This window comes from Chiloscyllium plagiosum, unplaced genomic scaffold (genome assembly GCF_037043375.1).
Source record: "Chiloscyllium plagiosum isolate Xiang-an unplaced genomic scaffold, Cpla_swu_hap1 HiC_scaffold_50, whole genome shotgun sequence".
NCBI classification, from domain to species: Eukaryota; Metazoa; Chordata; class Chondrichthyes; order Orectolobiformes; family Hemiscylliidae; genus Chiloscyllium; species Chiloscyllium plagiosum.
The window spans coordinates 33,725,370-33,740,832 of NW_028270188.1; the positions used below are offsets into that span (position 1 = coordinate 33,725,370).

The 15,463-nt window shown below is 39.4% G+C and overlaps 1 protein-coding gene across 1 annotated transcript; it reads left to right on the forward strand.

Moving 5' to 3' along the window:
• Nucleotides 1-5,201: 5,201 nt before the first annotated feature.
• On the forward strand, nucleotides 5,202-7,439 carry LOC148135267 (putative G protein-coupled receptor 139). Its single transcript, XM_087985092.1, has 2 exons — nucleotides 5,202-5,262; nucleotides 6,532-7,439. Exons 1-2 carry the CDS (start codon nucleotides 5,208-5,210, stop codon nucleotides 7,437-7,439), a joined length of 963 nt encoding a protein of 320 aa, XP_087841218.1. The 5' UTR covers nucleotides 5,202-5,207.
• The last annotated feature ends 8,024 nt before the right edge of the window (nucleotides 7,440-15,463 follow it).

The following is a 15,463-nucleotide window of genomic DNA, read 5'->3' on the forward strand; positions in this document are numbered from 1 at the left end:
GGACAGGCAAGTCGGACGACTTTAGTTTACAATTACTTTTGGCAAGCACTAGTTGCACAAAACTGTCTGTTTCCAAGCTGTATGAGTCTGCGATTCAATAACTCCATAGCTATCCTTCCAGACAGTGCATCCCAGACGTCCAGCACTCGAGTGGTAGGATCTTTTTTTTTTCAAATCTTCTGACAATCTCCTGGGTTATTAAACCTGACTTGATCCTTCAACAAACGGCCACCTTTACTTTCTATCCATCAAGACTATCTCCCTCGGAATCGTTTGGACTTCTGTCACTAAGCCCCTCAAATGTTCCGAATTAAAGAGAACAATTTAAGATTACGCAGCCTCTCTTCATGGCTGAAACATCCCATCCCGTTAACAGCCTATTGAATCTTAATTACACCCTTTTTAGTACAAACACGTCTTGTTCTATGAAGTTCTATCATGTTCTGCCAACCTATTTCACAACTGATGAAGGCCTGCATCCTGGTTGCCTTATCAAATAACTTGTTGATTTGTCCTGCCAACCTCAGAGATCCCTCTGTTCTGTATTTGTTGATATCACTGAAAGTGTTAGCAGAACTGCAGGCGTGAAACGACTTCCAATTGGAGGAACAGCCCCATTTAATATCTTCCACAGGTACGCTCCTAGAAATAAAATTTTGGCCATGAGGCCAGCTGGAGTGTTTGGACTTCCGCATGATGGCCTCGGTACTGCCATTTTGACAAACATGTGAGACCATATATTTTTTGATAAATTTTGGTGTTGACGTCCGATGATTTCCACAGACTATCCATGAATTAAGCGTACGATCGTTTCTTTGTGTGGAATTACTTCCAGGGCGAGCGAAAACATGGTCATAGATGTGATTTGTGACATAGCAATGAGCCCAAATGTGAATCTAGAGTGCGACAAAATATACACTTTTCACCTCTAACTCCAGCTACACACGTTTTAAAATTTGAATCAAAATTTAGTGTCCAGATTTTCAAAAATTGACTGTCAATTCTCAGAAACTCAGAATCTAGATTGAAATCATGATGCTTATAACAGTCAAATCTGAATTTGCTTCAGGGTGTGTGTGAATTCTGTATCATTTCAAGGGTCAGTGTTTTTGTTAGGATCTGTATCATTTTCAGTGTTTCTATTAAATTAGTGTTGGGTCCTGGTTTCAGAATCTGGATCACTGTAAAGATTTATGCAAGTTACAAAATTTCTATCAGTTTCAGGGTCTGTCTTAGCGTCAGTGTTTTATTGATTTCAATTATTTTTGGACTCTGCATCAGATTTTCCCGGGCTCTATTCGTTTCACGGTCCGTATGAGAATTACATTCTGAATTAGATTCAGGGATTGCATTTAATTACACTTCGAAAAGAAGGAACTTATGTCAGTATGGCTTTGTGCAGGGAAGCTGGTGTCTTAAACATTTGGTTCAGCTTATGCGGAAGAGACACAAGTGTTTGGTAAGTGTGCAGCTACAGATATTATCCACATAAACTTTCCTAAAATTTGTGACGCTGTTTGTCATGATTGGGCGGTCTAGAATGTTAAGTCACTCGGGATCCATGGAACGTTTGTATGATTAAAACAAAATTAACTTAATCATCGAAGAAAGATAAGAATATTGGTGGATTTTTGTATAATGGCGAACCCTACCAAATGCTCTAGCGAAATATAGATATTGGATGGAATACTGTCAAATGGTGGTTAATCTGTTAATATATTAAATGATGGATCTTGAAGTGGACTAGAAGAAGTCTGTATAAATTAAACACAGAACCATTAGAAGTATTGAAATACAGAAGGATGTTGGGGTCCAGAAGTGTAAATACTTCAGAGTGGTAACGCAACTGGACAAGGTGGTAAAGGAAACATGCTTGCCTTCATTGGTGGTTGCATAGAGTATAAATGTTGGAAAGCTGGCAGCCGGATGAAACTTCCGTTCGGCTACATTTGTCTTGCGGGCTTCTGGTCCCGGTACGAGGAAGGATATGGACCTTGGAAAGTTTACTAAGGTGGTTTCAGGGATTCTGTTGGATTGAACTCTATCACATTTCAGAAGATTTGGGACAATCCGAGATTGTTTTCGCTAGAGCATTGGAAGTTAAGGGCCAATCTGAGAGAAGTACATAATATTATGCAAGACATTGATCGAATGGGTAGTCAAAACCGTTCCCCAGGATGGAAATATCAAATGGTAAGGGTCGTAGATTTGAGGTAAAGGCCCGGGGTGAAGATGCTAAAGGAGATGCGTGGGGTAGTGTATTTTTCACGCAGATGTTAGCTGCCTCAAATGCACGACCAGATTGCTTGAGAGAAGCAAATGAGGTAACAACAGTTAAGTGAGGACTGGATACAAACCTGAAGAGGCAGGGAATAGGGGAATCTTGATCATATGATTCAAGACTAGATTTTTTTTACAATGGCAGCATGGTTGACACAGACAAGTTGGGTCTGTTGGTCTTCAATGTTATATTAGAATCAGGGGCTTTATCAGAATCAATGCAAGCATCACCTTAACGTTCATTATTCGTGTCAGGACTTTCATTTATCCCAGACCTGTGCGAGTTACAGGGTCTGGGTTAGGTTCATGATTTTGCATTGGATTTTGGCATATATGTGTTCTGGATCTGTCTTGATTTCATGGGTTTAATCATTTTCAGCGTCTCTACTACTTTCTGAACACGTATTAGGTTTAAAAGACTCGCAATATTTTTCACAGACTGTAAAATTCCAGCACCTGCCATGGGATGAGTCAGTATTCCATTCTGTGTATGCAATACCTTCACAGCTGCAACTTTTAGGAATCATTATCATACTTCTTTTTACCGATTTGCAAAGCAATTTGGTGGTAAGACAAAGCAAACAAACGAGCTTGGTGTATGAAGGTAATAAATCATTATGGTTAATCATCTGTCAGCTCAGCAAAGTATTAGAGACGATTTTGAGAGGATTTATGATTACTTGGAAAACCATATTTGGTTCGAGGTCGCCAGTTTGAATTTGGGAGGTGCACGTCATGCCTCAAAAGCCTGACTGAATACTTTGATAATGTAAAAAACAATGATTATGGTGGAACAGTGGATGTGGCGAACATGAATTTTAGCAAGTCATTTGCGAAGTATCCACATGGTATGCTTATTGAGACAGTAATGAGGCATGAGCTTCAGTGAAGTCAGGCAGCATGTTTACAGATTGGCTCACTCAAAGACGGCAGAGGTTGGTGTGGATGGAATACGTTCAGACTAAGACTCGGTGACCAGCGGTGTTCCGCAGGGAGAAATTCTGCAACTTCTGCTCTTTGTGATATTTAGAAAACATTTTGATAAGGAAGTGGAAGGGTGGGTTAGTAATTTTCCTGTTGACACGAAGTTTTGTGGAGTTGTGTACAGTGTGAAGTTTTACTCTCGGTTGCAGCGGGTCATTAGCCGAATGCTGATAACAGGCAGAAGATTTTCAACCTGAAAAATTGCGAAGTGTTTCACTTTGGATGTTCTAATTTGAGCGCAAAGACAGGATTAAAGACAGAATGCTTGCGGTGAGGAGGGGCAGAGGGATCTTAGGGCCTTAGCCCACAGATGCCTTAAATTACCACTCAAGTCAACATTATTGTTGATAAGGCATATGATGTTTTGGCTTTTATGAGCGGTGGGCTTGTGTTGAAGAGCTGCGAGTTTATGCTGCAGCTCTATGGAGCCCCGGTGAGACTATACTTGGACTATTGTTTTCAATTCTGTCCGCCTTAATACAGGAAAAATGTGGAAACTTGAGTAAGAAAGTGCAGAGACGTTTTACGAGTTTGTTCTGGGACTGGAGGGCAGGTCTTATGGAGAAAGTTAAAGGATCTAGGGCTGTTTTCATTGGAGTGAAGAAGGATATGTAATGTCTTCATAGAGGTATACAAGATGATGAGGCACATTGACAGAGGGGATAGACAGACACCTGACTATGGTGGAAATATCTACTGGAAGGGGATATAAATTTAAGGTGATTGGAGGAAGATTTATGGGAGATGTCGGAGGTCAACGTTTTGTTTCACAGAGAGTGGTGGCTGCCTGGAATGCACTGTCAGCAGTGGCAGTCGGATTAGATACATTTAGGGCATTTAAGCAACTCTTGGATAGGTACATAGAAGATAGTACAATGAAACATACTAATTTAGTCTAAACTCAGACGAGGATTAAAGCTCGCTACAACAATGTGGGGCTAAAGACCATGACTATTGTCTACCGTTTTAAGTTCGACAACAGACATTAGCGACTCTGTGTGCCATCTAGAGATTGACTTGGTGGACATGTTCAGTGAATCATTACAGTTGAGAGGAGACATCTTAGAAAATGCATTATTAAAACGAAACAATCAGAACTTTTATTCGCCAATGCTCAGTGCTTTATATATTTTCATGTGAAGGTTGAAGGTTCAACGAGTTAACATTTTGTTTATAATAATAAATCAAACAAGCCAGGGTTGTGAATATATATGCAATAAATGAAGAATGAAAAGTAAAGTGCCTATCTCAGAAATTACCCTGTAGAAAATGGGCATTGCGTGGGGGTGCAGAAATGTACACCATGAAGTTGGGTGTGGCCTTGTACAATAAGATTGCTTGCATTCAACACCAGAGAGCTAAAATAGAGTTGATGGGAAACATATAGATTAAAAAATCGAAACAATCCATATCAAAGCCAAAAAGGCCTCATGATGCACAATGTCAGGATGGAAAAAACATACACCAAACCAACTCTGCAGCCTTGCACATCTTTGCATTCCAAGTGTCCATCTAAATATATGCTTCTCAATTGAATTTCTCAAACTTTGAAAACGTTATAGAAAAAGGGATTTCACTGTACTTTCGTCATATGTTTGCTTACATTATTCAGTATAACAATTATAGTTATAAAAATAGCATTTGGAATCATTTGAGACACCAAATGTCCCCGCGGTCATGCTTGTCTGCTAATTAAATGCTCATGACTGTCATTCTTCAGATTGTTGGAGGACGCAATTCAAACCAGAAAGCATTGGAAATACCAAGCAGTTCTGAAAGTGCATTAGAGTGGGAAAGGGAATTACTGTTTTGCTTTGGATATGCTTCCTCTTCCTAAACTTGATAGTAATGATTTGCGGAATCCAGCATATTTTTCCGTCAGTTCAATACAGAGAGATTGTCACGAGGGTGCAGGCGACTTCACTCAGAAAGTGCATCAATCAATGGACAACATAAGAAAAATATACTATACCATATTAGCTATCATTGGTGTTCCAAGTAAGTGATTGTAAACTTTTCCAATGTTATAGATCTGAGGCTTCTTTTCTCCCAGTTGGTTGTACAATTGATTTACAGTACACATTCATGCCAACAGCGAATGTTCAGTTCCATGAAACTTGCCAAGTTGGTCCTTATTCTCAAGTTCTCCCCTTGACTGACGTTTAGTACTATTAGGCTGAAGCAACCACTTGTGATCTTTGAATGCAATGGTGTAAGGTCTTTTGAGATTTTGGTGATGTTCATGACTTACGTGTGAGGGATCTCCATGCAGATTTCACTCTTTCACCACGGTATTAGACATGTTTCTCCGGTTATGAATTATTATTCAAAATTTTAAGTTCAAATGGTAATTGCTGTAATTCAGAAGACTTGATTGGCTTCTGAGTATTCATTCCATTGGGTGATCGATAGTTAGACATGTATTTGCAGATCAGGCCGTCGAGTAATTCGTAAAAAATGTCTACACTTTCCGATTTCGGGTATTTATAATCTTACCAAATGGTTAATTCTGTTCCATGTTATGAATGGTGGATCATTTTGCAGAATGGTCTACTCTCTGTTCGTCCGTTTAGATTTCTGCTCAGCTAAGCTATCCCTTCATAAATCAATGTGCAATAACCTAGAACACAAAGAGGAGCGATGCCCAATGGAAATTTGATGTCAAAACAAAAGGACACCAGTAACACCAACATAAAATAATCTCATGGACACACTGAACAGGTCTGGCTGCATCTGTATTAAGGTTAATCAAGAAAAAAGCCATTGAAAAGCAGACATAATGTTGTGGACATGGGAAATCAACAAGAAGGAGATGCAACAAAACCACACAAAATAGAAAACGTCAGAAAAGCACCGCAAGTCTTGCAGAATCTGTACAGACAAATCACAGTTAAGATTTCTGATTCAGTAACACTGACTCAGAACTAATCTAAGGAGAGTGTGTGCTCCTTCTCCTAACCTAGCATGACTTCACACCCTCAGACCTATCTAGCGCCCCAAAGTGGATCTTTCCCACATAAGTGGCAGTGCTTGCCTGTCAACCTCCTCCCTCATCTTGCATCTATCTATATTACAGCTTTGAGTACTGAATATTCTGTTTTACAATTTAAGAATATGAATTCAGGCCTGCATTCTTCTCGCATATCAGTAGAAATCCCCTCACATTTTTTCGCTGCCTCTTTCGGCAACATCTCCATGCAATGTATGAATTGAATCCATACAGTTTGGAAACAGACCATTTCAATTCCAATCCTTTTTTTTTTGCAGTAAACCTGGTGGCAATTGCGATCCTATCCCGGGGAAGGTGCGGCCTCTCAGCCTGCACCACTCGCTACTTGGTAGCTATGGCAGCAGCCGATCTTATGGTCATCATTGCAGAAGTAGTGCTGAGGAAATTCAGGTATTATTATTTCCCATTATGTTTTCTCGACAACACTCCAGTGTGCAGTGTGACCTATTTCTTGGCTCGTGCAGCTGCCGATTGTTCTGTCTGGTATACTGTGACTTTTACGTTTGATCGATTTGTCCTCATTTGTTGCCAGAATCTGAAAACAAAATATTGCACCAGCAAAACTGCAGGCTTGGTTTTAGCTACAACCAGCCTTCTGCTTTGTTCCAAAAACGTTCCATTCTACTTTGCATATGAACCTGGAATTATCATTGACAACGTACCATGGTATTGTCACACGAAACCAAGCTATTACTCTGATCCTGCATGGTTGGGATTTGACTGGCTCGATACAGTTTTAACGCCATTGCTCCCATTCACTTTAATTCTCCTGCTTAACGCTCTTACAGTCCGATACATTTTAATGTCTAGTCGAGTGCGCAAGTGTTTGAAGGGTCACAGCAAGGGAAGAGACATAGAAATGGAAAGCCGAAAGAAATCAGCAATTTTACTGTTTACTATATCGGGAAGTTTTATACTTCTATGGCTAAACCGTGTTATATATTTCATATGCTACAGAATTACAGGAACTCATCCCTTGAATTACAACAGTTCATCGTATGACTTTGGGGAAATTGGATTGATGCTGAGAAATTTAAGTTGCAGCACAAATACAGTAATTTATGGAGTGACCCAGGCTAAGTTCAGGGAACAGCTCAAGATTGCAGTGAAGTATCCATATACAACAATAATTCAATTTCTCACTGAACAGCACAATTCAAATTAGTGGAAACGTGGTTCATAATTACGACGTGCTTCGTAGTGCAGCAATACCGTAGAAAGTTGAATGGTGGAAAAGTATGAGTGACGAAATTTCTACATCCTAAACTTATACACTTGAGGGTGAACAATATGTCTATCCTCAACACACAGCAACGCCGTCGAGGTTTTGCGTGTGTGTTGCCCTTCCTTTGTACTCAGCTTGCAACAGCCTCAGGGGTCTGAAGAATTTACCTTCAGTCTGTTTCACACTTTCTCCTCCCTGTGCTCTGATATCGTCGACTTGAAAGCCTTTGTTACCACACCAAATCTTTGCAACGCTCAAAGTCTTGCAATATTTTAAAAAAGTGAAATATTGCCAGCCATCATCCGACAATTCAGATCTTGCTAAACTCTCCATCTCTGTATAGCTGACATTTCGAAAATGGAAACCACATTTACGTCCTCCAGCACTGACAACCTCCCCTCCAATATCCCCGACAGTTTCCTGTTTCATTTAAAATCTTCAAGTAATGCAAATCTTTCAGTTTCTTAGTCGTGTCCATCTCTTAACAATATATGTCGCAGTAACAATGAGAAATCCCTGCAAAAAATGGATTTCAGGGACATTGCAACATCAAAAGACACACACAGACTCGAACACCAGAAAAAATATTGCCACGATCTGCAGATTCTCCAGGCTTGGTTATCATCTCCAGACCCTGTGGTGGCCCACAAATTCTGTAGTCTCATCGACTCTCAATATCCTTCACTATCTGTCTTACTCTTTCAGAATCTGTACCCTTTCCAATCAATCTCATCTCTTCCAGCTCACTTTCGCCTCCATTTCTGTAAAACCACGATGGATTTCTCTGTATCTCTCTACATTTCTGAAAGCTCATTCTGTTCCGAAAACACTCGCTGTTTCTTTGTTGCATGCTCCAGTCGCTACACTCAGTTTGCTGACTGTCATCTTTTACGGCTCTGCAACCCTGAGTCTCACTGTGTCATACATTGCAATCAACCAAGCTTCCTTTTTTTCATCTTCTAAAAAAGTGCCCATCCTCATTCCATATGAAAACTTACATGGACATAACAATGTTCCCATTCAATGTAATCGTCTCCTAAGTTCCTCCAACTTTCCTCCTCTTTGTAACCTCCGCCGACAATGCAACCCACCTTCTATCTTTGATATAACTCATCCCTTCAACATCACATTTCTTTCAACTATGCCGGATCCTTAATGGTCTTGACTTACCTCGACACCGTTATTTTCTGAGTCCTTTAATGCTTAATATATTCACAATTGGTGGACATATGAGCTCAGGTACCTAAGAAGTTCCTTCCGAAAAGTATCAGCGAGTCACAGATCCACAAAACACAGAAACAGCACTTTGAATGCTTCTCATCCTGACCGCAGGGTGGGGGAGATTGAGAAAAATGAAGCAGGGAATAACCTTCAAATCACTTAGAGCTGTCAACTTCTTAAGAATCTGCATCGTGAACTAATATCCTTCTTTATCTGGATTATAGAGGCCAAAGACCTTCAACACTGTAAGATAAAATGGACAATTAGGTCTGCACTGATGGAATGCAAATACGACACGACTCGAATGCAATTCTCAGCCCTTGGCACTGCAAATAACGCTCTAAATACTTCTTCAATGTTGCAAGGTTTTTTGCCCCCAGCAGCCATACAAGCATTAAATTAGTTGCCCACCACCCTTCAAATGAAATTGTATTTCCTCAAATCTTCTATAAACTCGCAACAGCTTTCGTTAAATTTATGCACCTCTGTCATTAATCCTTTGGCAGAAATATTTCGTCATCTCCACGCTATCTTTACATCTCCAAATTTTCTTCACCACAATAGTGCCCCTTTTCATTGTTGCCTGTTCTGGTGTGAACCATAAACAGTGTTTCCATTTTCACTTAACAACTGGAACTATCCATCCCGGGTATAATTTTTCAAAATATCCTTTACGTCGTCTCCAGTGCACTCACATACATCCTGCAACATAGATTCTGGGACTGCACATAATATTCTAATTATGGCCTAACTAACATTTTCTACATTTGCGGAATTGCCTCTCGGCTCTTAAACTCTCTATTAAAGGATAGACCTCCATCTGTCTTCTTACCTGATACATTAAGAAAATGCATATCAGAGTCTGTCGGCTCTTTCATGCGAGCCATGTTCCGACCCGTCATGATGTATTCCCTGGTCATTTTGTCCTGCCCAAGCACACCATCCAACATTGAAAGAGATTCTTCGTGCTGACTGATCGGTGATGCTGAGGGAAGACGGACCTTTATGGATGAAGTTATTTTGATTTGATGGAATTTAACTGACACTACAAGAGATGTCGCCTGACTCTCGTTTCAGAGCATCAGTGCACATTACCAAACGAAATAATAAAAACTGTAAATGACATTAAACCGAAAGTGACATCGATATCTTTGCACACCTTACAGGAGGTACTGGAATAAACAATGTAATTACAATGTAATAGACGAGAACAAACCCACTCAAAATATGTCAAATGAATACCTTAGACAGTTAGTTTTCTAATCTTGAAGTCAAGTACCAGGCGTTGCGTTGACATGAAATTTGATTGTGCAAAACGATCAAGCATGAAGGAAAATACGCGCTATTCATGTCCTACCTTTAACGCAAAGACAAAACCAGAGGAAACAAAATGGATTGGATTATCTACTGAAATATTTTACAAAATACTAAACAGCTGTTAAATATCTGCTCCAGTATAGTAACATTCCTCTGCAATGGCACAGTCAGTAAAACAGACCGCATCAATTATATCTCTAGCAACATTGTGAGAACCCCAGCTTTTAGCTGGTCGAAACAGAGCTTCCACTTCCAGCGTCAAGTGCCCAGTGCTGCGACTGGAAGCTAACCTAAAGATCCTGAAGATCACGAAGCATGGACTAATGCATTCAGCTTACTTTAGTTGTTCCAGTTTTGAAAAGGATAAAGAACCAAACACTCACAGGTTGCTGAATTAATTGACTTAATCAACTACGCTTCATTAAGAAACATACAGCGCTTAAAGCCATAGTACATCTATGCTCCCTTCGTTGAAAACAAAGATTGCTTCACTTTCTCAGCAAAATCGGTCTACCATTTTTCGAACCTGACAATACATGCACATTATATTGACGGTAGGCATGCGAGTTTTACCTACTACAGTCCATGTCAATCCATTGTATCTAACACCCCTGAATATCAACGTCTATGTTCATCAACATTACGACAATGCGTTGGCAAGTTTGTTCTCTCAACCTGCCGTTTGTATAATTTTCAAAATTGTATGCTTACAATTGTAAGCTCCAAGTTTATATCATTGTATGTTTACCTTTTCTTTCACCAAAACGTTAAGAGATAGAATCAGTCATAAATCAGTAATTGTCTCCCACACAATACTGGCAAAGTAAATTTTGAAATGTTGAAACATCTACACAAAATTCAAGATGTCCCTCTCAATTGTAGAATATTTCTCTTAATGATGATTTATTTTTCCTCAAAAAATATCCAGTAGGTCTACCTTCTCATCATCCTCATTCCAGGTATCGCCATGACACCAATATCACTCATGTGAATAGCAAATTTGAATGGCTTTGCGCAATTAAGTGTGGCGAAAACTGGGTCAATGTTAACTGTAGCTTTCACAGCTTTGAATGCATTATCACATTCATCACTTCTTCAAACCGTCGGTCGGTAGAACAACCAGACAGCTAATCTTCAGTCCAAACTTCGGATATTAAATCAGTCGTTCCCAGAAATCGTGGTATTTTCCGCTTCATCAATGATCCTGGAAACTCTCCAGTTATGTTTCTTCTCACATCCCGTGGTGTCATACATCCATGTCCAACTATATAGTCCAGGGAGGTAACCTGGACTTGTTCTGACTCATTCCTCAGCATCTTTATAACCAGACACACCTCCCAAAATCAATGTACCAATTCTGATTGATGCTCCAGTTAATTATTACACGTGTGACTGAAAATTGCCAGATCGTTGCTGCACACCACACCACACATCTGCGTAATCCTGAAATGACATTACTGATCATGTTTGAAATGTAGCTGACGCATTTTTACTTTAAAACGCATATCTTTGAACGCCATTCCATGTCATGAATTCTGCTCTTCTCGCCATGAATTCCATAAAGTTCAACATTATTTTAGCAAAATATCCTCCGAATTCCATGTCTCCTTATCTCACACTTTCAAAGATTGATTGTAATAGCACTTTTCAAAAAATGCTTATTTATTTGATGCCCGTGAGTAAGCATTGCTTACGAAAGTAAAATCTGGAAAGAGATCTGTCACTTTATTCTCACCAGTTTCCTGATAAGTTCGCATATTCTCCAGCAGCTTTTTAACTTTCAATGTACTGTTCTTTGCGAATTCAATAAAACTCTGCAATTAATCCTGTTTTCCAGCATTTGTCTTCCCAGTGTATTTTTCTATGATCCGGAAGAACCGGTGTTAGGCTGTGTCGGACAAAGTTAGAAACCACACAACACCGAAAGGTAATGTTTTCGCAAAAACCTGTCGGACTCTCACCTGGTTTTCTTCAAAACATTCAATGCTTCAATTTCATGTGGCTATGTTATTACAGTGAAAACACTCGAGATATCTTACCACCCATTGGGACTCATAGTTTTCTTTTACCCAATTTTCAGCTTGTCTTCAATGAGATCGGCTTTTCCTTAAAGACCTGAGGATTTCTCTTTTCACCAATTTATATTCCCCAAAATTGGTGCTGGAACACCAAATGTATTTATGATACAGCTCCTTATCATATTCCAGTTCAATTGCAAATCTTAAAGCCTTAATTGTCTGCTCTTCACAAGAGTTTTAATTGCTTCAAAAACTGATTTTTTTAACTGCTTCAAAATAAGTGCCGAAAAGCGTCAAATGCTTGGTCGATTTTGCATTGCGTTGTTTGCTTTTTTTAAATTCCATTTAACTGATTTCCTTCTTAGATGCCTAAAACTCATGCTGTGTCAGAGAACTCTCCACCACACATTCAACAAAAACTGACCCATGTAAAAAAACTTGAACTATATTATTCCCACTCAATATTGGTAAAGGTAGAGAGCCCACAACAACTACTCTGTTACAAGCATTCCTTTGAAAATCATCTTTGCTATCCTCTCCTCTACATCCCTGGAACAATTCAGAGGTCAGTAGAAACCTCACAACAGGTGACCTGATCTTTCCTGATTCTAAACTGAGCCCAATCTACCTCAGTGGGCGAGTTTTCAAACATTTTCTCAGCTGCTACAATACTACACTTGATTAACATGGCAAACTTTATCGTTTATCATCGTCTCTGTTATTCTGGTAACATTTAATTCCTGGATTCTGCAACAGCGAATCCTGTCCCTCCTCGAGCCATGTCTATGAATTGGTCACAAATTCGAAATGCCAGGTCCCAACCCATGTTCATGCACCCTAATCTGGATGCTGCTGGAATTAACACAACATCCTGCAACACATTTACACAACATCCTGCAAACCTGTCTTTGACCTCACTACTCTCAACCTTCTGTAAAATGGAACTACAATTGAAGTGTCCAGCTCCCTGTTGCAATAGTTTAATCTCCCTGAATTTAGCTGGAATGGCCATGCTGAACTACCCATGGTTTCAGGGATGTGTAAATTGGATGATTCAGCCATGCAAAGTGCAGGGTTACAGGTATAGACAGCGGGAGGTGTTGGTGGATGCATTTGTTTGTATGAAAGGCCCGTTTCCAATGCAACACCTTGCCTTCATCCTTCAGCTAAGGGAACCCGCTTTTATTTTATTTATCTGATTCATGGCCTTTATAGATCCATAAATGGATTAGGTCCCTCACTCAAATTTCTATGCTCTGAAGTAAAGAAACCGAGATTATTCTGCCAAGTTAATTAGGCTTCATACAAAGTATAATCTACACACAAACAAAAACAGACTCATCCACAAACTGGTACATACTCACACACTCACGCAGACCCTCCCTCATATGTACGTTCTCTCTTAGACACATATATATATATATATATATATATATATATACACACACACAGGCAGATACACACACACACACACAAAATCTTGCAGTCTTATACTCCATCACTGTCACGCAAAGACGCTATCTGGCATGCATACAAACGCTACCACACACATTTTCTCACTTTTTCTCTCCCTTATATACATACATACACACACACACACACACACACACACACACACACACACACACATACACACACACACACACACACACACACACACACACACACACACACACACACACACACACACACACACACACACACACACACACACACACACACACACACACACACACGTAAGTCGATGGGATGAATTGCATTTGCAGAAACCATTCAACTTTGTTGAAAATGCATAAAATCCGCATGCAGTCAGGTTCATTTTTTATAAGCCATGAGGCATTTTATAAAATCCTACGTTAGAAATAGAACTAGTCAGGCTCAGGATTGTAATATATGCACACTCTGACCACACACCTTTCATATATTTTCTGAAATAAGGTGTGGTCTTCCTTTTATGAAACTTTAAGTATTCTCTGGCATATGGCTTGAAAGAGGTTCTGGGATTCATATATGGATTAATTGAAACCTGCAGTCCATTCGAAAATATGAAAGACTGAAGAGCAATCCAGGTTAGTTCAATATATTGCATCAGTGTATGATATTATTGATATTTTGCTAAAACTTCTGTATCCTATAATCCGACTGCAATAGCTACATGACGAAGGAGCAGCGCTTCCTTTGTACTTCCAAAAAGACATGTTGAACAAAAAACCTGATGTCATGTGATCTTGAACTTTGTACAATCCAGTCCCACACAAGCATCTCTAAAATTGCATAAACAGTTCGTGACTTTGAAGAATAGACAGTTCTACAGGAGGATCATGGAATTCTAATTCGAGAATGTGAAATCTTGGATCAATCAAATGAAGCAACTTGAATTCAATCACCTGCTCCTCAGTTTCTCTCATGCAGTTGCTCATTAAAGTGAAATAATCAGGATCACTTTCAACAAGTGATGCAGATGAGATTGCCGTCCATAGATTGTTTTGCATTTGAAGAAAGAATTATAACTGAGCACTCCATGGCCAGGTTATCTTGATTATCAGATCAACTTGGCAGGAATTTCAGGACATGAGCATTGAAGAGAAACATTACTTCCTACTTTCCCCAGTTATTTGATCAGAATCACACGTGCCAATGCAATCCATATCATTCTGTAACTACATCAAAATTTCCTCAATACTTCATTACTGTATCACTTTCTGGTATCCAGAATTAAGTATTACTTAGTATTGGACATGGTTAAGAAGCGCTTTCAGAAAATGAAGCAAGGTTTATACAATTCGAACTTCTGCAATAGATGGGGAAATCTCAAGTTGTCTCCTTGAAAAATAGAAGGGTCACAGGAGAGATCGAACTGAAATATTCAGAACTGTGAGAGGAGTGCAAAAAATGTAGAGATTGTTTCGAAACCTGAAATGATTATCGAATCATCGAATCATAAGGCATAGATACAGAGCGTTTGATCCAGCCCTTCCATGCCCAACCATAATTCCAATCTAAGTTAGATGCCACTGACTGTGGTTGGCCCTCACCCCTCCACACGTTTCTTATTGGTGTCCTTATCTAAAATACTTTAAACATTGTAACTCTACCATATCCATCACTTCATCTGAAAGTTCAATCCACATACTAACTACTCTCTGCAAAAAAGGCTTTGTTTCAGTTTTAATTCTTTCTCCTCTCCATTAAAAAAATCGGAATATTTTCGAATTGCCCCACCTGAGTGAATATAGAAACTGTTGATAATCACATTATCTATCCATATCATTATTTTATAAGCCTTAATAACGTCACCTGTCAAGTTGCTACGCTCCACACAATGCATCTTGTGACAGATTTAGGAAGAAAATTCATGGGGCAAAGATGTAAATAAATATTGATACGAGAACATTTGAATAAGGCGGA

Excerpts from the sequence above, each read along its gene's own strand:
- LOC148135267 (XM_087985092.1), top strand. The coding sequence starts at position 5,208 with ATGGACAACATAAGAAAAATATACTATACCATATTAGCTATCATTGGT. Across the intron at positions 5,263-6,531 it reads AGCTATCATTGGTGTTCCAA|TAAACCTGGTGGCAATTGCG; the intron begins GTAAGTGATTGT and ends TTTTTTTTGCAG.